Genomic DNA, 22,915 nt, shown 5'->3' with positions numbered 1-22,915 from the left:
TTGGAAACCTTTTCCTGAAATCACAAGATTTTTGAAGTGAGCTAGTTTAAAATTCAATTTCTTTCACTGAGAAATGTATGATTTTTAGAAAATTAAATATTATAAGCCTGTGTCTTTAAAAAGTGAAGTTAACAATATTTCTTACAGTGAAGACTAAATTTGATACATTAAATGTGATTTTATAAGTGCACAGAGTACATGCACTTAAACATATACATACGGAGATATAAAACATCAGTGTAAGCATGGAGATTTGTTTATCCCTAAGTCATATCCAAATCTTTGCCACCCCATGGACTGTAGCCCACCAGGCTCCTCTGTCCGTTGGATTTCCCAGGCATGAATATTGGGGTGGGTTGCCCTTCCCTTCTCCAAAGGATCTTCCCAACCCAGGAGTTGAACCCCTGTCTCCTGCTTGGATGGAGATTCTTTACCACTGAGCCATCTGAGAAGTCCAAGAAGAGATAACATCTAACATATAGTTTGGCATTAAAATGATAGATATTCTTACAATGTTAATATTTCCTTTTATTAAACTATTCTCTACCACAAAATGAGATGGAGTACATTTAGGAAGGAATAGGTTAATTGTGGAATATTGAAAATGTATTTAATAAATTTAATAAATATGATTAAAAATTATTTTAATAAATATTAAATTGATATCTGTTTGAATATGTCAATTAGATAGTTGCATACACATATTTATTCCTAAATTTGTTCTCCCCACTTTGAATGTGTAAGTTACCTTAAATGATTCTTTACTTAAATATTTCACTTTTGTGATTTTGTACTTGGTTCATCTTTTCATGGAATTCCCTATTTATCCACTCTTATTATTTCACTTTTCCTATAAAACTCAGCTGAAGTATTGTTTTCTTTGAGAAACCTTCCCAGATCCAGAGTTGATTATAGACGTTCTGGAAATGTTAACCCTTATCCATATGAACCTATTTATAGTGACACTTATAAAATTGGTTGTTATGGTCTGACCCCTCATTATACATCTAATCACTGAGAATAGGGAAACATTCTTATCTGACTTTATGATCCTAATGTCAGGTTTAACACATTGGGTGAATAAAGTACATTAAGCTTATAATCCATGTAAAGGTGTTTTTAATTTTTTGACTTGATTCATAGGTAAACTGCTCCTCATATGTGAAGCCAGCACCTGTGAGGAATAGATGGAACCAAGAAGCAATGTGACTCACTTTGTCCTCCTGGGCCTCACTCAGGATCCAAAGGAGCAGAAAGTCCTTTTTCTTATGTTTTTGTTCTTCTACATTTTGACCACGTTGGGCAACATGCTTATTGTGGTGACTGTAACGTTTAGTAAGATCCTGAATTCGCCGATGTACTTTTTTCTTGCTAGTTTATCATTTATGGATGTCATTTATTCCTCATCTATTTCTCCCAAATTGATTTCAAGCTTGTTCTTAGGGAAAAATACCATATCCTTCCAATCCTGTATGACCCAGCTGTTTACAGAGCACTTTTTTGGTGGGTCAGAGGTCTTCCTTCTGCTGGTGATGGCCTATGACCGCTACGTGGCCATCTGTCAGCCCTTGCACTATCTGGTGATCATGAGGCAGAGGGTGTGTGTTGCACTGCTGGTGCTGTCCTGGGTTGGAGGTTTTCTGCACTCAATTATTCAGCTTAGCACTATTTTCGGGCTCCCGTTCTGTGGCCCCAATGTCATTGATCATTTTTTCTGTGACATGTACCCTCTATTGAAACTGGTCTGTACTGACACCTATATCATTGGCCTCTTAGTAGCAGCAAATGGAGGACTGATCTGCACTGTTGTGTTTCTGCTCTTACTCGCCTCCTACGGAGTCATCCTGCACTCTCTGAAGGACCTGAGTCAGGAAGGGAGGCGGAAAGCCCTCCAGACCTGTGGCTCCCACATCACCGTGGTTGTCTGCTTCTTTGTTCCCTGCATTTTCATGTATGTGAGACCTGCAAAGACCTTCCCCATTGACAAATCATTGAGTGTGTTTTATACAGTCATAACCCCCATGCTGAACCCAATAATCTACACTCTGAGAAACTCAGAGATGACAAATGCCATGAATAAGCTTTGGAGAAGGAACATGGTATTTTATGGTAAAAAAAATGCATCATCTACCATGAAGGGGGTCATTTGACATCAGAGACCACTTCCTTGGAATTCAGTAGCTTTCTCAAATCTGATGCTGGTTTCTTTTTCTTCTAGGAATTTATAATTATAATATGAAAAGTTGTACTATAACTATGCAACTGTGCTGTTAATAACATGGATAGTTCCTCTCCATGGTAGAATGCAAGGTCTGTAATATTTTCCTTATCACTGTACCTAGAAAAATGTAAGAAAGATTGAAGGAGCCAATATCATGTAACAGATTAGGGAAGGAAATTTTATATAGTTACACTGATTTTTATCAATTTATGCGTTTTTTTGTTTTAATTTTTTCCAGACAGTATTTATTTTTAGTTAGATTCTTGTCTTTTAAGTTATTCTTTTTATTATGCTATTTAAAGTATTTAATGCTATATACTCGGTGTTTTTTTATAAAATTTCAGTTGCATTATACACAAAACTTTTCATGTAACCCTAATTTTTTTGAACAGCTGAAGTGAAATAGATAATAATAAATAGTAAAAATTCAAATCATACAAAATGGGAGAAAGTGTAGAATACATTTCCTATTTATCTTTCAATATATTTTCTAGTCCACTTCTGCAGGGGCACTCTATTTCTTAAGATCCATCTGGTAATAATCTATGTAAAAGCAATTGTATTTAAATATATGTTTTTTTTTTTTTTCCTGTGTAGGTAAACTTTACTTTTGTAGGAACATCTGTGAAGTATTTTCATAGCAGTCCATTTAGAGCTAAACCTTAATTTTTCTCATACTGCATCATACTCCTTTATAGAGACATACTGAAATTAATGTTTCCATTCTTTTTCATGTTGTTCCTAAAAGTTTTCTATGAAAAGTAATTTTGCAATGGAAATATATTTTTGAATGTGTGTAGGAATGAGCTTCTGGAAGTGAAGCTGTTGGTAAATGTGTTGTGTTTGGATCAATGCTCGGGTGATCCATGCGTTTGAAATGTTGGTGGTCATAGCTGTTGCCGTCTGTGAAGTTGTACAAGCAGCCACACTCCTGTTCACAGTTTGTGAGAATGTTTTTGTCCACATTCTCAAAATCAACCCTGATAAATACTGATGGCCTATGATAATCAGATTAAATTTGTTTTAAATTTGGTTTTATAATTCACCACAAATCCTTTTGATATAATTGGGTTTGGACATCTTTACACTTGTTTGATATAATTTGTACTTTTTCCCTAGAATTGTCTGTTAATCTCTTTTATCTATTCATTTAATTGTTGATCCTTTCCATGCTGATTTTTAGGAAATAATTGTCTAATAAAGAAACGACACTTTTGCTATTGTACACAAATTGACATCTTTCTAGCCAGTCACCACACAGGGGGTCCTGGAGCTGGTGTCGTCTTGCTGGTTGGCAGAACGGTCAGGCCAGGCTGTCCTGGGTGGTGCTGGCCTGCTGTGAGTGGGCTGGGACAGACTGGGCTGGCACCAGGGCCACGGGCTGGTGGGTGCGGCTTTGGCCCAGCGGTCCTGGGGCTGATGCCTGCCCACTGGTGGGTGAGACCAGGACCTGGGGCTAGGGCCAGCCCCCTGGTGGTGGAGCCGAGTCCCAGGGCCCCTGGCTGCGGGGCCAGGGGCCCCAGCACTTGGGTTGTCTGAGTGGTTGCAGGTTCCAGAGGGTTCTGGGCTGCTGTCCTTGTTACTACCCAGGGTTCTTCACCTCCTTAATCAATAGAAATTGATTAGAGACCAGACAAGAAATTCAGGCAAGGCTCTACTGGGGCCCCCGCTGCAGCAGGGGGTAGAAGGACAAGCAGCTCCTTAGGTGGCATCGTGTGCAGGGGCACGCACACTGCCCTGCTTTTCTCCAGGTTCTGCTTTTTGCTCCAGGCTCTGCTTTTTGCTCCAGGCTCTTCAAAAGCGGTGTGTGCTCATGCCAAGTCTCTGCAGTCTAGTCCGACTCTGCAGCCTTGTGGACAGTTGCCCACCAGCTCTTCTGCCCATGGGATTCTCCAGGCAAGAATACTGACGTGGGTTGCCATGTCCTCCGCCAGGGGATCTTCCCAACCCAGAAACTGAACCCATGTCTCCTGAGTCTCCTGCATTTCGGGCAGATTCTTTATCACTGAGCCACCAGGAAAGCTCCTATTACCTTAGTTCTTAAACTTATTTTAAAAATTGTGGTCAAATATACATAACAAAATTTTAAATTTTAATCATATTAAAGTGGCATTAATTCACCCTGTTATGCAAACAATACCACTGTCTATAATTGGCAGAACATTTCCAGCTTCCCAAACTGAAATTCCACAGCTAGTAAATAAAATTTCCCACTTCCACTCAGTGAGCCCCAGGCAATCACCATTCTTTCTGTGAGCTTGACTACTTTAAGTGCCTCATGTAAAGTGGAATCATTTATTAATATTTTGATTGCCTTTTTCCACTCAGTGTAACATCCTTTCCCCATTAAATGCTGTTGGCGCCCTTGTGGAAAATTATCTAAGCACTTACAAAAGGTTTATTTCTAGACTCTCTTAATTCCTTTAGTTTGTTGTCTGTCTTTATTCCAAAACTGGCGCTGTGACTACCATTGTTTAGTGTAATGTTGTAGAATCAGGAAATATTAGACTGACCACTTTCTCTTTCCTTTTCAAGATTGTCTTGGAAAAAATTGGAGTCCTTGAGATTCCATATGAGTCTTGGCATGAATTTTTCTATTTCTGCCAAAAACGTTTTTGGGGTTTTGATAAGGATTGCACTGAATCTGTTGGTCACTTATAGTCATATTAACATCTTAATGCTAATTAATAACCCGATTCATAAATTTCTTTCCATATATGGGTGTGTATTCTCTGAGTAACATTTTGCAGTTTTCAGTTTACAAGATTTTTGTCTCTTTGGTTATGTTTTTTCTTAACTATTTTATTCTTTATGATGTGCTTGTAGGTGGAATTATTTTCTTTGTTTCTCCTTTGTTTCTCCTGTTTGGTTATTCACAATGGTATAGAAATTCAACTCCATTTCACATAAAATCTCAACAAATTGGAAGTAGAAAGAGTGTACCTTGACATAATAAAGTTCATATATTTACAGATCACAGCTAACATCATCCTCAACTTTGAAAGATTGAAAACTTCCCCATTAAAATATGGATGAAGAGGGCACACTCTCACAAGCCCTTTTTAACATAGTATTGCCATAAAAATTCTTATGAAAATTTTAGAGTTTTCTAAGTATAACTCCTGTCAACTCTGAAAGTGAGATAATTTTATTCATTATCTCATTTTTAAAATTTAGTTTTACTTTCTGTAATAGAGATTCTTTAAAACCTTTTTATTTTATTCAGAGTATAGCCAATTAATGAGTGTCACCAGTGGCTCAGTGGTAAAGAATCCACCTGCAATGCAGGAGACTCAGAAGACAAGGGTTCAATTCCTGGGTTAGGATTGTTCTCTGAGGACATGGCAACCCACTCTAGTATTCTTCCCTGGATAATGCTGTGGACAGAGGAGCCTGGTGGGCTATAGTCCATGGTTCTCAAGGAACTAGACATGACTGAGTGACTGAAAATGAAGGCACAGTCATTAACAATGTGGTGATAGTTTCAGGTGGAGAGCAAAGGGACCCAGTCACGGATACACGTATCCATTCTCCCCAAACTCCCTTCCCATTCCGGCTGCCACATGACACTGACAGAGCTTCCTGTTCTGTACATGAGGCCTTGTTGGTTATCCACTTTAAATGAAGTGGTTTGAACGTGTAGATCTCAGCCTTCCTAATTCTCCCCCACATTGTCCTCCACTGACAACCATAAGTGTGCTCTCTGAGTCTCCGAATCTGTTCTGCTTTGCTCATTGGTATCATTTCTGTAACAGTGCTTCTGATGGTATTCATTTTCTGTCCTTTCAATCTCATCTTAAACATATCCTTTTAAGAAAGATCATCTCTCCTTACATTATCCATAATAGAATTTTCCTTCTTATTTTCTGTCACACTACCTTATTTCTTAACTTATAAGTAGTGTAAAGAATAAAACTACTTTATTAAATTGTTTTTTTTTCCTTTATTGCCTGAATCATAAATAACATCCATGCAGGAGGAAAATTTTGCATGATTTTCCAACCAATTTTAGAAATTGCTGAACCCTCATTCAACGTACAATTGCTGGCATAACTGCATAACACAGGTGTCCTGACCTTTTAAAAATTAATTGGATAAATAATTAGCTGTTATCTCTAAAATGTTAACATATTTAGTTGTGTTTTCTGATATAATTTTATATCTCTAACAAAATTTTAAGCTGAGAATAAGTTCAGTTCAGTTCAGTCATTTAGTCAAGTCCAGCTCATTGCCACCCCATGGACTGTAGCAATCCAGCCTTCCTTGTCCATCAACATATTCCATAGCTCACTCAAACTCATGTCCATCTAGTCGGTGATGCCATCCAACCATCTCATCCTCTGTTGTCCCCTTCTCCTCTCGCCTTCAATATTTCCCAGCATCAGGGTCATTTCAAATGAGTCAGTTCTTCACATTAGGTGGCCAAAGTATTGGAGCTTCAGCATCAGTCCTTCCAATGAATATTCAAGACTGATCTCCTTTAGGATGGACTGGTTGGATCTCCTTGCAGTCCAAGGGACTCTCAAGAGTCTTCTCCAGCACCACAGCTCAAAGGCATCAATTCTTCGGTGCTCAGCTTTCTTTATAGTCTGACTCTCACATCCATACATGACTACTGGAAAAACCATAGCTTTGACTAGATGGGCCTTTGTCTGCAAACTAATGTTTTTGTTTTTTAATACGCTGTCTAGGTTTGTCATAGTTTTTCTTCCAAGCAACAAGTGTCTTTTGATGTCATGGCTGCAGTCACCATTTGCATTGATTTTGGAGTCTAAGAAAATAAAATCTGTCACTGTTTCCATTGTTTCCCAATATATTTGCCATTAAGTGATGGGACCAAATGCCATGAACTTTGTTTTTTTGAATGTTGAGCTATAGCCAGCTTTTCCCCTTTTCTCTTTCCCTATTATCAAGAGGCTTTTTAGTTCCTCTTCACTCTCTGCCATAAGGGTGGTGTCATCTGCATATCTGAGGTTATTGATATTTCTCCCGACAATCTTGATCCCAGCTTGTGCTCCATCCAGCCCAGCATTTCACATGATGTACTCTGCATTTAAGTTAAATAAACAGAGTGACAACATACAACCTTGACTCACTCCTTTTGCAATTTGACCCAGTCCATTGTTCCATGTCCGGTTCCAACTGTTACTTCTTGACCTGCATATAGATTTCTCAGGAGACCCGTAAGGTGGTCTGGTGTTTCCATCTGTTAAGAGTTTTCCAGTTTGTTGTGATCCACACAGTCAAAGGCTTTGGCGTGGTCAATAAAGCAGAAGAAGATATTTTTCTGGAACTCTCTTGCTTTTTTGATGATTCAATCCATGTTGGCAATTTGATCTCTTGCTCCTCTGCCTTTCCTAAATCAAGTTTGAATATCTGGAAGTTCTCATTTCACATACTGTTGAAGCCTGGCCTGGAGAATTTTGGGCATGACTTTGCTAGCATGTGAGATGAGTGAGATTGGGCGGTAGTTTGAATATTCTTTGGCATTGCCTTTCCTTGGGATTTGAATGAAAACTGACATTTTTCCAGTCCTGCGACTACTGCTGAGTAGTCCAAATAGCTGGCATATGAGTGCAGCACTTAACAGAGTCATCTTTTTGGATTTAAAATAGCTCAGCTGGAATTCCATCACCTCCACTAGCTTTGTTTGTAGTGATGCTTCCTAAGGCCCACTTGACTTCGCATTCCAGGATGTCTGGCTCTAGGTGAGTGATCGCACCATTGTGGTTATCTGGGTCATGAAGATCGTTTTTGTATAGTTCTTCTGTGTATTCTTGCCACCTATTCTTAATATCTTCTGACTCTGTTAGGTCCATACCATTTCTGCCCTTTATTGTGCCCATCTTTGCATGAAATATTCCCTTGGTATCTCTGATTTTCTTGAAGAGATCTCTAGTCTTTCCCATTCTATTGTTTTCCTCTATTTCTTTGCATTGATCGCTGAGGAAGGCTTTCTTATCTCTCCTTGCTATCATTTGGAACTCTGCATTCAAACGGGTATATCTTTCCTTTTCTCTTTTGCCTTTAGCTTCTCTTCTTTACTCAGTTATTTGTAAGGCCTCCTTAGACAATCATTTTGCCTTCTTTTTTGCATTTCTTTTTCTTGGGGATACTCTTGATAACTGCCTCCTGTACAATATCATGAACCTCTGTCCATAATTCTTCACGCACTCTATTAGATCTAATCCTTTGAATCTATTTGTCCATTTGTCACTTCCACTGTATAATCATAAGGGATTTGATTTAGGTCATAACTGAATGATGCTGTGGTTTTTCCCTACTTTCTTCTATTTAAGAATTTTTTTAAATAAAAATAAAAATTTAATTTAAATTTAAAATTTAAGATTTTTTTTTTTTTTTTTTTTTTGCTCTCTACAGTCAGCAAAAGCAAGACTGGGAGCTTACTGTGGCTCAGATCATGAACTGCTTATTGCCAAACTGAGGATATTGTGTAGTAAATAAAAGAATGGAAAATCTTCCTATGCCAGGTGTGGGAAATATATAACAAATAAGTTCACTGGGACAAAATGATTGGGTTGATTTTATTCTTGATTGGCAGTAGTCTCATAATGATTCTAAAGTTATTTTTCCATGTTGCACCATTATGATATTTGATATGAACTTTGGTCTAATAATATCTTTACCTATAGATGTTCTTTAACAACTTTGTGGAAAATTCCAGTGTATTAATTAAAGCAAGAATCAGTCTTGGACACATTCCAATTCCGAGACTCCATGATAAATTCAGCTGGAAGGGATGAAATATTCCACAATCTCACCCTTAACAGGGAGAAGATGCTATCCACTCAGTGACTGTCATATATTTTTCAGAAGGTCATTTCTTACACTTAAAATTTGACAAAAAAATCACAGCAAAGTCTTTGGAAATCTGAAGTCAACTAGTCTGCCCATGTTAACGTGAGTGTTAGAAGAGCTAAACATTCAAACGCTATTTTTCATTTTAATGTTAGTAGGAAATAAGTTGTGAAAAAATTCCCTAGGAAATGGCTGGTTGATATCTATGTTTTCTATGAATATGGAGGATTTAATGGTCATTTTGATACATTTCCTGATGTGATAAACTTTGTTCTGTGTGCCATGGAACTCCCTTCAAATAATCTGTATTTTATGTAAAAATGAACTTCTGAATAGTCAGAAGACTCAGTGGAGAAAAAGGACAGACTGCCAAATGAAATAAACTCAATTAATAAGGCAGCATTTGGCCTCTGTCATCAAACTGGATGAAAAAGAATTTCAAGTGTTTATGAATAACTTCAAATCATCCTTAGATTCTGAACAAACCTCCACAAGGTAAGACTAGCAGAAAATAATGAGAACCATGCTCACAGTTGTATGATTTTCTTTATGTAAGAAGCTAAATTACTTTGAAGTCAAACAAATGTAAATTCAATTCTAGATATATCACTTAGAAGCGTGTGATTTTGGGAAAATAAATGATATATCCTGAGTATTAGATTCTTCAATTATAAAATGGCAATTGCATTTCTTGTTATTATAAATATTAAATATGATACATTAGACTATGAGTGCATGATTGGAATATACTGTAGCAGTTCTGAGCAATAGAGTGATATCATCAGAATAAAACTGAAAAAGACAGTTTGAGCTGCTTTAGGAGAACCAATTTTTGGAGAATAAACACAAAAAAACTTGGTAGGAGGATACCGCAGCAGATCAGGAAGAAATTAAGAAGGGAATGAAAAATTTTTTTGTCAGGACAATAGCATGGAAAATGATAGTATTTAATGAGATAAATAGGGTACGCCTCTTTAAATTTTGTATAGGAACTGTTTATGTTTTTCATGGAAAATTTAAAAGCTAGTTTTAAAAATACTAAATTGCCAATCAACTTGATGTCAAAAATTAGAGATGTTGCATATATAAATTTGAAAATTAAGGGAGAGAGTGGTGCTGGAGACACAAAATTAGACTGCTGAAGCATTTATTGGTCAGGAAAAGGGAAATATTCCCCTGAAGAGCTAAGATGGATCAATGAGGTCTGAGACAATTCAAGACAGGGATCTTCTATTCATAGTTAGTCTACTCACATTGATTATGTAAATTACCTTAAGAGAGTCACAGGTGTTACACATTTGTAACTTCATAAATGGTGCTCCTTTCATGGAATTCTCTTCCCATCTTTTTTATTAAAACGAAGTAAAACAAAACTCAGCTGAAGCACTGACTCCTTTGGGAGGTCGTCTCTGATTCTAGTTTGATATATACACCTATGCCGTAACTCTTAGCACTGTGTGATGGCTGCAATTGCCTGATTCCTTATCATGTGTCACATCACTGAGGGTAGGGTTCTATGGCTTTTTCAAGATGATAATTAGAATGTCCTTAACACATTGGACCCAAAATATATGCCATTCACATTCTTCTAATGAATGGATAAATAAAAAATTAAACATTTAATTCTTTCCCCCCTTGTTTTATAGGTAAACTGCATCTAATACACAAACTCAGCTCCTGTAAGAACTAGATGGAACCAAGGAACAATAATATATCTTACTTTGTCCTCTTGGGCCTCACAAAGAATCCAAAGGAGCAAAAAGTCCTTTTTGTTATGTTCTTGATCTTTTACATTTTGACTGTACTGGGCAACTTTCTCATTATCATTACTGTAACTATCAGTAAGACTTTGAACTCACCGATGTACTTTTTTCTTGCTAGCTTATCATTTATGGATGTCACTTATTCTTCTTCTATTACCCCCAGATTGATTTCAGACTTGTTCTTTGGGGAAAAAAACGTATCCTTTGAATCTTGCATGACTCAGCTGTTTGCAGAGCACCTTTTTGCTGGATCCGGGGTCTTCCTTCTGCTGGTGATGGCCTATGACCGCTATGTGGCCATCTGTAAGCCCTTGCATTATCTAGTGATCATGAGGCAGAGGGTTTGCGTTGTGCTGCTGGTGGTGTCCTGGGTTGGAGGTTTTCTGCACTCAGTGATTCAACTTAGCACTGTTTATGGGCTCCCATTCTGTGGCCCCAATGTCATTGATCACTATATGTGTGACATGTACCCCTTATTGAAACTTGTCTGTACTGACACCTATGTCACTGACCTCTTAGTTGCATCCAATGGGGGGCTGATCTGCCCTATTGTGTTTCTGCTCTTACTTGTCTCCTATGTAGTCATCCTGCACTCTCTGAAGAACCTGAGTCAGGAAGGGAGGCGGAAAGCCCTCCAGACCTGTGGTTCCCACATCACCGTGGTTGTCTGCTTCTTTGTTCCCTGTATTTTCATAAATGCAAGGCCTGCTAAGACCTTCCCCATTGACAAATCTGTGAGTGTGTTCTATACAGTCATAACTCCCATGCTGAACCCACTAATCTACAGTCTAAGAAATTCTGAGTTGACTAATGCTATGAAGAAGCTCTGGAAAAGGAACATCATATCTCATAGTAAAAAAGTGCATCACCCAACATGAAGAGAGTCATTTGACATCAGGGTTCATTTACTTAGAATGCAAAAGTCATTTAAAATTTGATTCTTATTTCTGTTTCTTCAGAGACTTTATGATAATTACATGAATGTTTGCAATTAATACAGCTATGCTATTAATAACAGTTTACCTACCTACTAGAATATAAGGTCTATAATTACTGGTTTATTACTGTACCTAGAAAGAGGTAATGCTTATATATCTAGGAATTAGTAATATATATTAAAAAATAGAGATTCAATTTGCCAACAAAAGTCCATAGGTCAATGCATAGTTTTTCCAGTAGTCATATATGGATGTGAGACGTGGACCATACAGAAGGCTGAACACTGAAGAATTAATGCTTTTAAACTGTGGTGCTGCAGAAGACTCTTGAGAGTCCTTTGAAATGTGAGGAGGTCATACTAGTCAATCCTAAGAGAAGTCAACCCTGACTATTCATTGGAATGACTGATGCTAAAACTGAAACTCCAATACTTTGGCCACCTGATGGGAAGAATTGACTCATTGGAAAAATCTCTGGTGCTGGGAAAGATTGAGCACAGGTGGAGAAGAGGGTGACAGAGGGTGAAATGGTTGGATCGCATCACCAACTCAATGGCCATGAATTCGAGCGAAGTCTGGGAGACAGTGAAGGACAAGGAAGCTTGGTGCACTGCAGTCCATGGGTTCACGAAGGGTTGGATATGACTAAATATCAAGAACAGGAATTTAAAATAATCAAGAAATTATTATGAGTTTCACTGATATTTAGCTTTATATATAGTTAACTTTTAAAGTTTTTATATAGAATTTTAACTATTATATAGTTACCCTGAAAATTAATCAAGTCATGTATTTATCTTTTTTACTTTCTTTCAGAGACAGGATACTTTTTATTTAGATTTGTGTCATTTAATTGGAACATTTTTTTGTATACAATTTTACATATTTAATTCTATGTAATTTGCTTTCTTTACTATAGTTAAGTTGCATTATTCACAAAATGTTTAACTTAATGCTTTAACTTTATAAGAAACATTGAAATCAAAAAAGATATTAATAAATAGTATAAAGAAAAACCAAATAAATTGGGATGCAATGTCAAATAAATTTCCTATTTTTATCTCAGTATTTTCTAGTCCTCATGCTCAGAATTTAGCCCTAAATTTGTTTCTTAATTGATGACTTAATTGGCGGCTCAGTCATTAAAGAACCTGCCTGCAATGTAGGAGACCCGGTTTCGATCCCTGATTCAAGAAGATCTCCTGGAGAAGGAAATGGCAACCCACTCCAGTATTCTTGCTTGGGAAATCATACGGACAGAGGAACCTGGTGGGTTATAGTTCATGGGGATGCACAGAGTCAGATAAGACTTGGCAACTAAACCACTCCCACCAACAATCTTTGAAACACAATATATTAGCCAAATGTACATTTGCTTCTTTCTATGTATATAACACTTGCTTTTGGTATCTGACATATTAAAAATATTTCTATTATCAATCCATAATATCTCTAAACTATTCTTAAGGTACACAATACTCTATAAATTTATACTAAAACTGACATGTCCATTCCTCTTCATTTGGTTCCTAAACTTCTCTATGAAAAATAATTTTCCAATAAATATGCTTTTGAATTGTGCAATTATGAGTTCCTAGGCTTAGAATTTTTGATATGATATTTGAATCAGTGTTCAAGTAGTATATTCATTTAAAATGTTGATACTGATAGTTATTGCTAAACTACGATTCTTGAGGTCAGTGTAACAGCTATAGTCCTGTCCACAGTCTGTGAATTTTTTTGACCACATTGTCAATGACCAATCCCTGAAAGGTATTTATGACATCTGGTTAATGTTATTTTTATATTTTAACCACCACCCTTCTCATGTAATTGAATTTGGGCATCTTTCCACATACTTAATTTATCTGTATTTATTTTCCTCTGGATTATATATATATACATATATATATATGTATATATATATGTGTGTGTGTATATATATATAAATATATATATAACCTATTTTTTGTTTTTCTTTTTATGAGATAATGATATACTAAAAATTGGTATCTTTTACATTATATGTATATTTAATATTTTCTGGTTATATGCTTTTAACATTTTATCATATGTAGAATGCTTTTTCCTTGTAATTTATTTTATGCTTTATATTCAATTTTTAGAATTTTTTGTATCTTCTTTACGAAGAATTTTCCCAGTTCACTTGTACCAAACGTCCTTCAATTCATTTTTAGGATTTAATTTTTAAAGCATTGTGATATCTTGTTTATTATATTAAAACTCCTGATTCATCTTGAATTAACTTTGCTATAGGAATTAAATAGTGATGAAGTCTTAATTGTTTCTCTAAATTTTAGAATTTTTAGAATATTCACAAAATTATCTTATTGCCATTGATTTGAAATTCTGACTGTGACTATTATATCCTGAAGTCCCAATTTGGAACCAATTTGAGACTATTATTTTTCACTAGTCTCTTTATCTACGTGCAGGTTGACACATAACTGCTATGATATATAACATATTTCAATATGTGCAGAGACTAACTGTCTCTTACTACCATTATCTTTCAGACGTATGCCTAGGGTGGTTTATTTATAACTCAAAAATTATTTCAACTAAAATAATAAATTGATCAATAATATAGTTTAAAATTAAGTTAAAATAAGTTTAAAATAGTTTAGTCACAAAGCAATGTTATTATTTTTAATAAAATTCACTTTAAGAAGGTTAGATTAAGAGGTTAGTTTAAGTTAGTTTATATATTTAGAGTATAAAAAGAACTGCTATCCAGGTAAGAACAGGTGTCTTCAGTTAATAAGTCCCCTATCGTAAGCTTGGGTAGAGCTTACAGTTCCTGCCTGTGTTTCTTATCCCTTGTAGATAGCTGCTGGTTTTCATCTATGACACCTAAAATGCCAGCTGACACTTGCTGTAAGAAAAAAAAATCATCTCTTTCAGGAAGTCCAGAACTCAACTCTTTGCTGAGCACCTCTTGCTGCTGAGATCTCCCTGCCCACGGCGGTTGCCAGAGCTCTGTGTGTCCATCTGCAGAACCCTGCCCTGTGAAACCATCGTGAGTGACAGGGATGTGGTTTCTTTTGAGCATCACAGGCTGGAGGGTTTGTCCTTGCAACACTGGATTCTCTTCACAGCGTGACTGCCTGTCTGTAACTCCAATGTCATAGACCATTCCTGTGTGCCTAACACCCTTTGTTGAAACCTGTCTGCAAGGACACTCACACCACTGGACTCTGTTGCTGCCAACTGTGGATTCATTTACCCATTGAAACATTTCCTTCAGAATGGGAGAAAATGATAGCAAATGAAGCAACTGGCAAAGGATTAATCTCAAAAATATACAAGCAACTCCTGCAGCTCAATTCCGGAAAAATTAGCGACCCAATCAAATAATGGACCAAAGAACTAAACAGACATTTCTCCAAAGAAGACATACAGATGGCTAACAAACACATGAAAAGATGCTCAACATCTTCTTCATCAGAGAGATGCAAACCAAAACCACAATGAGGTACCATCTCATGCCGGTCAGAATGGCTGCTATCAAAAAGTCTGCAAACAATAAATGTTGGAGAGGGTGAGGAGAAAAGGGAACCCTCTTACACTGTTGGTGGGAATGCAAACTATTATAGCCACTATGGAGAACAGTGTGGAGATTCCTTAAAAATTGGAAATAGAACTGCCATATGACCCAGCAATCCCACTGCTGGGCATACACACAGAGGAAACCAGAATTGAAAGAGACACGTGCACCCCAATGTTCATCGCAGCACTGTTTATAATAGCCAGGACGTGGAAGCAACCTAGATGTCCATAGGTGGACGAATGGATAAGAAATCTGTGGTACATATACACAATGGAATATTACTCAGCCATTAAAAAGAATGCATTTGAATCAGTTCTAATGAGGTGGATGAAACTGGAGCCTATTATTTAGAGTGAAGTAAGTCATAAAGAAAAACAACAATACAGTATATTAGCACATATATATGGAATTTAGAAAGATGGCAATGATGACCTTATATGTGAGACAGCAAAAGAGACACAGTTGTAAAGAACAGAGTGTTGGACTCTGTGGGAGAAGGTGAGGGTGGGATGATCTGAGAGAATAGCACTGAAACATGTATATTATCATATGTGAACTAGATCACCAGTCCAGGCTGATGCATGAGACGGGGTGCTCAGGGCTGGTGCACTGGGGTGACCCTGAGGGACTGGATGGGGAGGGAGGTGGGAGGGGGGACACATGTACACCCATGGCTGATTCATGTGAATGTATGGCAAAACCCACCACAATATTATAAAGTAATTAGCCTCCAATTAAAAAAATGCAAAAAAAAATTAAAATGAGAACAGATTATAGAATGTGTCAAGCTACAGAATTGCTGTGTGTACGACACGAGCTATGATTAATAACTACAATATCTTTCTTTAGTTCAAAGTGATATCATTTTCAACTTTTATAAAGAAATACAGTTTTTGAGTTTACAGTTTAAAGAACACCCTAATGAGGGTCAGAAATTGTCAAAGTTTTTCTCACATATTTGTTAAGCAAAAACTAAAAGTAAAAAATGATGCTTTAAATGCAAAAAAAAAAAAAAAAAAAAAAAACAAAAAACAACCCAACAACAACCCAAAACATTTTCCCTTGACGGTGTCCTATGTGGACGTCTTGTGCTCCCTAAAGACATGATTTGGAGCGGAGGTGCCTTGTCCTCTCCACCTATGTCCACATCACGTTTGTCATCTTAGTTGCATCCTACTCATTTGTTTTTGCGCCCTGTATATTGGCAGCCAACCCAAGGCTACATTTTACATCATCATAACTCCTGGCTAACTCCTTAAACATGCTTTCTGTGCCTGCTAAGTTGCCTCGGTCTGTCTCATTCTTTGGGACCCTGTGGGCTGTAGCCTGCCAGGCTCCTCTGTCCATGGAACTTTCCAGGCAGGAATCCTGGAGTTGGCTGCCATTCCCTCCTCCAGGGGATCTTCCCAAGCCAGGGATCGAACTCCCACGTCTTATGTCTCCTGTACTGCCAAGAGGGTCTTTACCACAAGCACCACCTGGGAACACAGCCGCAAATTTAGAGGCGAAAATGCTATGAGGACGTTGTGGGATGAAATAGTGACTTTGGGAAATAATCATAGCAATGAGTTTGTCTCCTAAGTGGAGAAGAGAAAATACAATTTTATGGTTCAGGGTCCACTGAACACTACTTATCAAAAGTATGTTGAGTTTTACCTATAGGTACTCAGAGAAACGGCCCGGGTAGGGAATGTTTACCATTATAAAAACTGTATTTAGATTTATGTATTGCCCAGTTGGTAGCTAAACTTTATTTACTTATATCGCAAGCCATGGCTACTTTATTGTTTCCTTTATTTAATAACTACTTTAATATTAAAAGACATTTAATAGCTACTTTATTAGATGTCTCTTTTATTGTTTGACTGTATTAGAAGAAAATAAGATCCAGGCATGAGAAAAACTTTTATGTGATTTTTTTCCCCCTGGTTTTATTAATCTGTGTCCTTACTCATAGCACAGTTGCTGGCATAACAGAAGTTACCTAACTTAAAAAATATATATATAAAATTGGATAATTCATTAGTTATTATATCCAAAGTTTTGATACATTTAATTATATTTTTGATGTAAATTTTATTTATTAACCAAAATATAATGTGATTAAATTGAATATTAAATAAAAGAAAAGAAACTCTTCCCATGACGGGTGGGAAAATGCATAACAAGTTCTTTGAAACAACACTACTGGGTCAATATTTTATATTTGATGGACAATCATCTTATATGATTCTAAAGCTACTTTCTTTGTATGTTGCACCTTTCTGACATTAATTATGTGATTTGCTAGAGTAATATCTTTACATATAGATGTTCTTTAAAAACTTTGTGGAAAATGTCAGTGAATTAATTAAGCAAGAATCAGTCTTGGACACATTCCAATTCCAAGACTCAATGATAAATGCAGCTAGAAGGAATGAAATATCCTCTGATCTTCACCACTAATAGGGAGAAGATGCTATGCACTTAGTGAGTGATGTAAATTTTTCAGGAGGTCCTTTTTTAGACTTAATGCATGGCTTAAAAAATTAGGGGGATGTCTTTCAAAACTGCAAGTCAACTAGTCTGGCTATGTTAACATGACAGAGTGAGAAGAACTAAACCATCAAATCGGACTTTTCTATTTGATGTTAGTAAGAATTCGAGCCAGCTCCCCTGGTGGCTCAGACGGTAAAGCATCTGCCTGCAACGCAGGAGACCGGGGTTCCATCCCTGGGTTGGGAAGATCCTCTGGAGAAGGAAACGGCGACCCACTCCAGTATTCTTGCCTGGAAAAATCCCATGGACTGAGGAGCCTGGTGGGCTACAGTCCATGGCGTTGCAAAAGAGTCGGACACGACTTAGCGACTAAACAACAAGAAGCAAGAAAGCAGTTACTCGGAAAACTCCCCTGGTAAATGGCTAGTTGCTATCTTCTCTGTACTTATAAGATATGCTGGTCATTTTGATACATTTCCTAAAGCGATAAGCTTTTGTTTTCCTGTGCGAACCCTGGAATTCCTTTCAAATAACCAGCAGCGCATATAAAAATGACCTGAGTAATCAGAAGACTTCATGGAAAAAATGGACAGATAGCCAAATTACATGAATATCCTTAGGTAATAAGGCAGCTTTCTACCCTCAGTTGTCAAACTGGATGAAAAATGATTCTAAGTGTTTATGAGTAACTTAAAGTCATCCTTCAGATTCTGAACAAGACTCCACAAGGTAAGACTAACTGTAAGTAGTGGGAATCAGACTTACAGTCGTGGGACTGTGTTTATTAGGTAAGACATTTAATTACCTTGAAATCAATCAAACTTAGATTCAATTATAGGTATAGCACTTAAAAACATGTGACTGAAACAGTAAATTAGATGTTCTGAACTTCAGTTTCTTCAATATGAAGTGAGGATTACAGTTCTTGTTACTGTAAATATTGACTGTGTTACATTAAACTATGAGTTTGTGATTGGAATAAACAGTAGGAGTTTTGAGCACTGGAATGGTGTCATCAGAATAAGATTAAAAAGGACAATTTGGGCAGCTTCAGGAGAACCAATTTTTGAAGACCAGGATAAACATGGAGAGAATTGGTGGAAGGCTGTTTCAGTGGACCAGTAAGAAATTAAAAAGTAATGAATGATCATATTTTGAAAGTATATATTTTGAAAGTGATATATTTTGAAAGTAGTGCCAATAGGCTTTATTAAAGTTTTATGAGAATAACTAATAGTGAAGACCTTTGAAATTTTTTGTCCTAACACAAACATGGAAAATGATAGCATTTAATGAGATAAACAGGGAATATCTCTTTAAATTTGGTTTAAAAAATGCCTATGTCTATTGTGGAAAATTTAACAATTAGTTTTGTAAATATTAAATTGCCATTAAACTGGATGTCAAAATTATAGAAGATGTATAACAAGTTTGCAAAATACAGGAGAGATAGGGGCTGGGGACATGAAATTAAACTGCTGCAGCATTTATTGTTTAGGAAAAGGGAAATATCCACCTAAAGATCTAAGAAAGTATCAGTGAGGTCTGAAACAATTCAAGACAGGGATCTATTTATGGTTTGATCTACCCACATTGATTGTGTAAATTGTCTTAAGTGAATCTCAAGTATTACACTTTTGTGAGTAATACTCAAGTATTGCTCTTTATAAATGGTGCACCTTTTTGTGGAACTCTCTTCCCATCATTTGTATTCTTTGATTTAAAAAAAATATTTCAGCTGAAATATTGTTTCCTTTGGGAAACCTTATCTAATTTTAGTTGATATACTCCTTTACTGTGACTCTTAGCACTGTGTGAATAATCATTTAATGCACTTATTACATGGGTCTGGAATTACCTGATCCCTCATTTTGAGTCCTATCACTGAGGGTGGGTTTCTATGACTTATTCTAGTAAGTTAGTGTTAGTTGCTCAGTCGTGCCCGACTCTTTGCAACCTCATGGACTGCAGCTCACCAGGCTCCTCTCTCCATGAGATTTTCCAGGCAAGGATACTGGAGTGAGTTGCCATTTCCTTCTCCAGGGGATCTTCCCAACCCAGGGATGGAACCCGGGTCTCCTGCATTGCAGGCAGATTCTTTACTGACTGAGCTACAAGGGAAGCCCTGGCTTATTCAAGTTGGTAATTAAAATGTCCATGGCACATTGGAGCCAGAAGATACTCCATTAATATTCTTCTAATGAATGGATAAATAAACGACTATACTTATAATGCATTTAAATGTTTCCCCCCTTGTATCATAGGTAAATTGCGTCTACTACCTGAACTCAGCCTCTGTACAGACTAAACGGAAGCAAGGAACAATGTAATTTACTTTGTCCTCCTGGGGCTCACACAGAATCCAAAGGAGCAGAAAGTCCTTTTTGTTCTGTTCTTGCTCTGCTATATTTTGACTGTAGTGGGCAACCTTCTCATTGTTGTGACTATAACTGTCAGTAACACCCTGAACTCACCAATGTACTTTTTTCTTGCTAGTTTATCATTTATGGATGTAACTTATTCCTCTTCTATTACCCCCAGATTGATTTCAGACTTGTTCTTTGGAAAAAAGAAATAACCTCTGAATCTTGCATGACTCAGCTGTTTGCAGAGCACCTTTTTGCTGGATCCGGGGTCTTCCTTCTGCTGGTGATGGCCTATGACCACTATGTGGCCATCTGTAAGCCCTTACATTATTTGGTGATCATGAGGCACAGGGTGTGTGTTGTGTTGCTGGTGGTGTCCTGGGTTGGAGGTTTTCTGCACTCAGTAATAAAACTTAGCACTGTTTATGGGCTCCCATTCTGTGGCCCCAATATTGATTACTATATGCGTTACAGGTATCGCTTATTAAAACTCGTCTCTACTGACACCTATGTCAGTTACCTTTTAGTTGCATTCAATGGAGGACTGATCTGCACCGTTGGGTTCCTGCTCTTACTATGGAGTCATCCTGCACTCTCTGAAGATCCTGAGTCAGGAAGGGAGGCAGAAAGCCCTCTAGACCTGTGGTTCCCACATCACTGTGGTTGTTTGCTTCTTTGTTCCCTCCATTTTCATGTATGTGAGAACATGGATGTGAGAGTTGGACTATAAAGAAAGCTGAGCGCTGAAGAATTGATGCTTTTGAACTGTGGTGTTGGAGAAGACTCTTGAAAGTCCCTTGGACTGCAAGGAGATCCAACCAGCCCATCCTAAAGGAGATCAGTCCTAGGTGTTCATTGGAAGATACTGAAGCTGAAACTTTGGCAATCTGATGCAAAGAGCTGACTCATTTGAAAAGACCCTGATGGTGGGAAAGATTGAGGGCAGGAGGAGGAGGGGATGACAGAGGATGAGATGGTTGGACGGCATCACCGACTCGATGGCATGGGTTTGGATGGACTCCAAGAGTTGGTGATGGACAGGGAGGCCTGGCGTGCTGCGGTTTGTGGGGTCGCAAAGAGTCAGACACGACTGAGTGACTGAACTGAACTGAACTGAACTGCTAAAACATTCCCCATTGATAAATTATTGAGTGTGTTTTATCCAGTCATAACTCCCATGCTGAATCCATTAATCTACAGAAGTTCTGAGTTGACTAACGCTATGAAGATGCTCTGGAGAAGAAGCATTGTATCTCATATTAACTAGGAGCTTCATCAACCATGGAGGGAGTCATTTGACATCAGGTTCCATTTCCTTTGCATGAAGAAACTATTTTAAATTTGACTCTGATTTCTCTTTCTTCTAGAAAATTATGATAATTATAATTAAATAATATAATCATACAGCTGTGCATTCATAACGGTTTGCTCCATGCTACAATGTAAGGTCCAAAATTCTTATCAATATACCTAGATAACCATAAGGCCTATACAGCAAGGCATTAATAGTAAATAAATGATTTAGTGAGGAAAATATTATATATTTATACTGATTTTTAATCAGTTCATGTATCTTTATCTTTTATACTTTTTCAGACAGAGTGCAATTTTTATTTAGATTCTTTTCATTTAAGTGAAATTTTATTTACATTATTTAAAATATTTAACTCTATATAGGTTTCCTTCTTTACTATATTTCAGTTGCATTATACATAACAATTTTTACTCTAATACTTCTGCTGTTTATAAGAAAAATGAAATAAAATAGATAATAATAAAACATAAGTGAAACCAAATTATGTGGGATGCAGTGTTGAATAAATTTCCTATTTTCCTTCAGCATTTTCTAGTCCTCATACTCAGAGACTGGCCAAAATTTGTTTCTTCATTTTCATCTGAGAATAATTTTTGTCAGTGCAAATGTATGTGCCATATGTATATTTGTTCTTTTTTATGTATGTAGCACTTACTTTTAGTATGCAAAGTCTTAAAAAATATCTCTGTATCAATCCATATATATCTCTTAATTTACCTCATCCTGCACAATGCTTCTTATAAATTTAAATTTAGTATGTTGATTTCTCTTCATGTAGTTCATAAACTTTTTAAATACTTTCCCAACAAATGCATGTTTTGAATTGTGCAAGTATTATTGAGGGCCTGGGCTCAGCCTCCTTTCAGGGAGTTAGGATGCTACAAGCCACAGGCAGGGCAAATCCTCCCCCCGCCAAACTAAAAACAAACAAAAAATTGCAAACGAAAAACAGACTCACTAACAAAACTCAAAACCCTTGTTAGATGCAGTTGTAGAGATTTTGCGGGGGGCGGGGGAAAGTGGGGTGGAAGTACCAACATATATATTAGCTTGGCGCAAAAGTAATTGCTGTATTTGCCTTGTTGAAATTTGCCATTTGATATTGGAGTACATTCTTAAATGTGGTTATATTATATGCATCCTTTTAATGCACATTTTTCACTTTATGTTTTTTGCTAATGACCTATTACTTGCTCTGCATTTTAAATTTATTTTAGACTAGGGAAATGATGTTAGACAAAAAGCAAATTCAAGCTATTTTTTTTATTAGGGTTCAAAATGGGTGTTAAAGCAGCAGAGACAATTCACAATCAGCAATGCATCTGGCCCAGGAACTGCTAATGAACAGTTCCGGTGCAGTGGGGTGCAGTGGTGGTTCAAGGAATTTTGCAAAGGAGACGAGAGGCTTGAAGATGAGAAGCTTAGTGGCTGGCCATAGGAAGTT

General features: G+C 37.0%; 2 protein-coding genes across 2 annotated transcripts; both read left to right on the top strand.

Moving 5' to 3' along the window:
* Positions 1-1,187: 1,187 nt before the first annotated feature.
* On the top strand, positions 1,188-2,150 carry LOC136175457 (olfactory receptor 4A47-like). The gene has a single exon (XM_065945747.1). The coding sequence runs from the start codon at positions 1,188-1,190 to the stop codon at positions 2,148-2,150; it is 963 nt and encodes a 320-aa protein (XP_065801819.1).
* An 8,580-nt stretch (positions 2,151-10,730) lies between these two features.
* LOC136175456 (olfactory receptor 4A47-like) lies at positions 10,731-11,681 on the top strand. The gene has a single exon (XM_065945746.1). It carries the CDS (start codon positions 10,731-10,733, stop codon positions 11,679-11,681), a length of 951 nt encoding a protein of 316 aa, XP_065801818.1.
* The last annotated feature ends 11,234 nt before the right edge of the window (positions 11,682-22,915 follow it).

The sequence above is a fragment of the Muntiacus reevesi genome, chromosome 9 (assembly GCF_963930625.1).
Source record: "Muntiacus reevesi chromosome 9, mMunRee1.1, whole genome shotgun sequence".
NCBI lineage: Eukaryota > Metazoa > Chordata > Mammalia > Artiodactyla > Cervidae > Muntiacus > Muntiacus reevesi.
The sequence above is the reverse complement of the archived record's forward strand: the minus strand, read 5'-3'. Positions and strand labels throughout refer to the sequence as shown.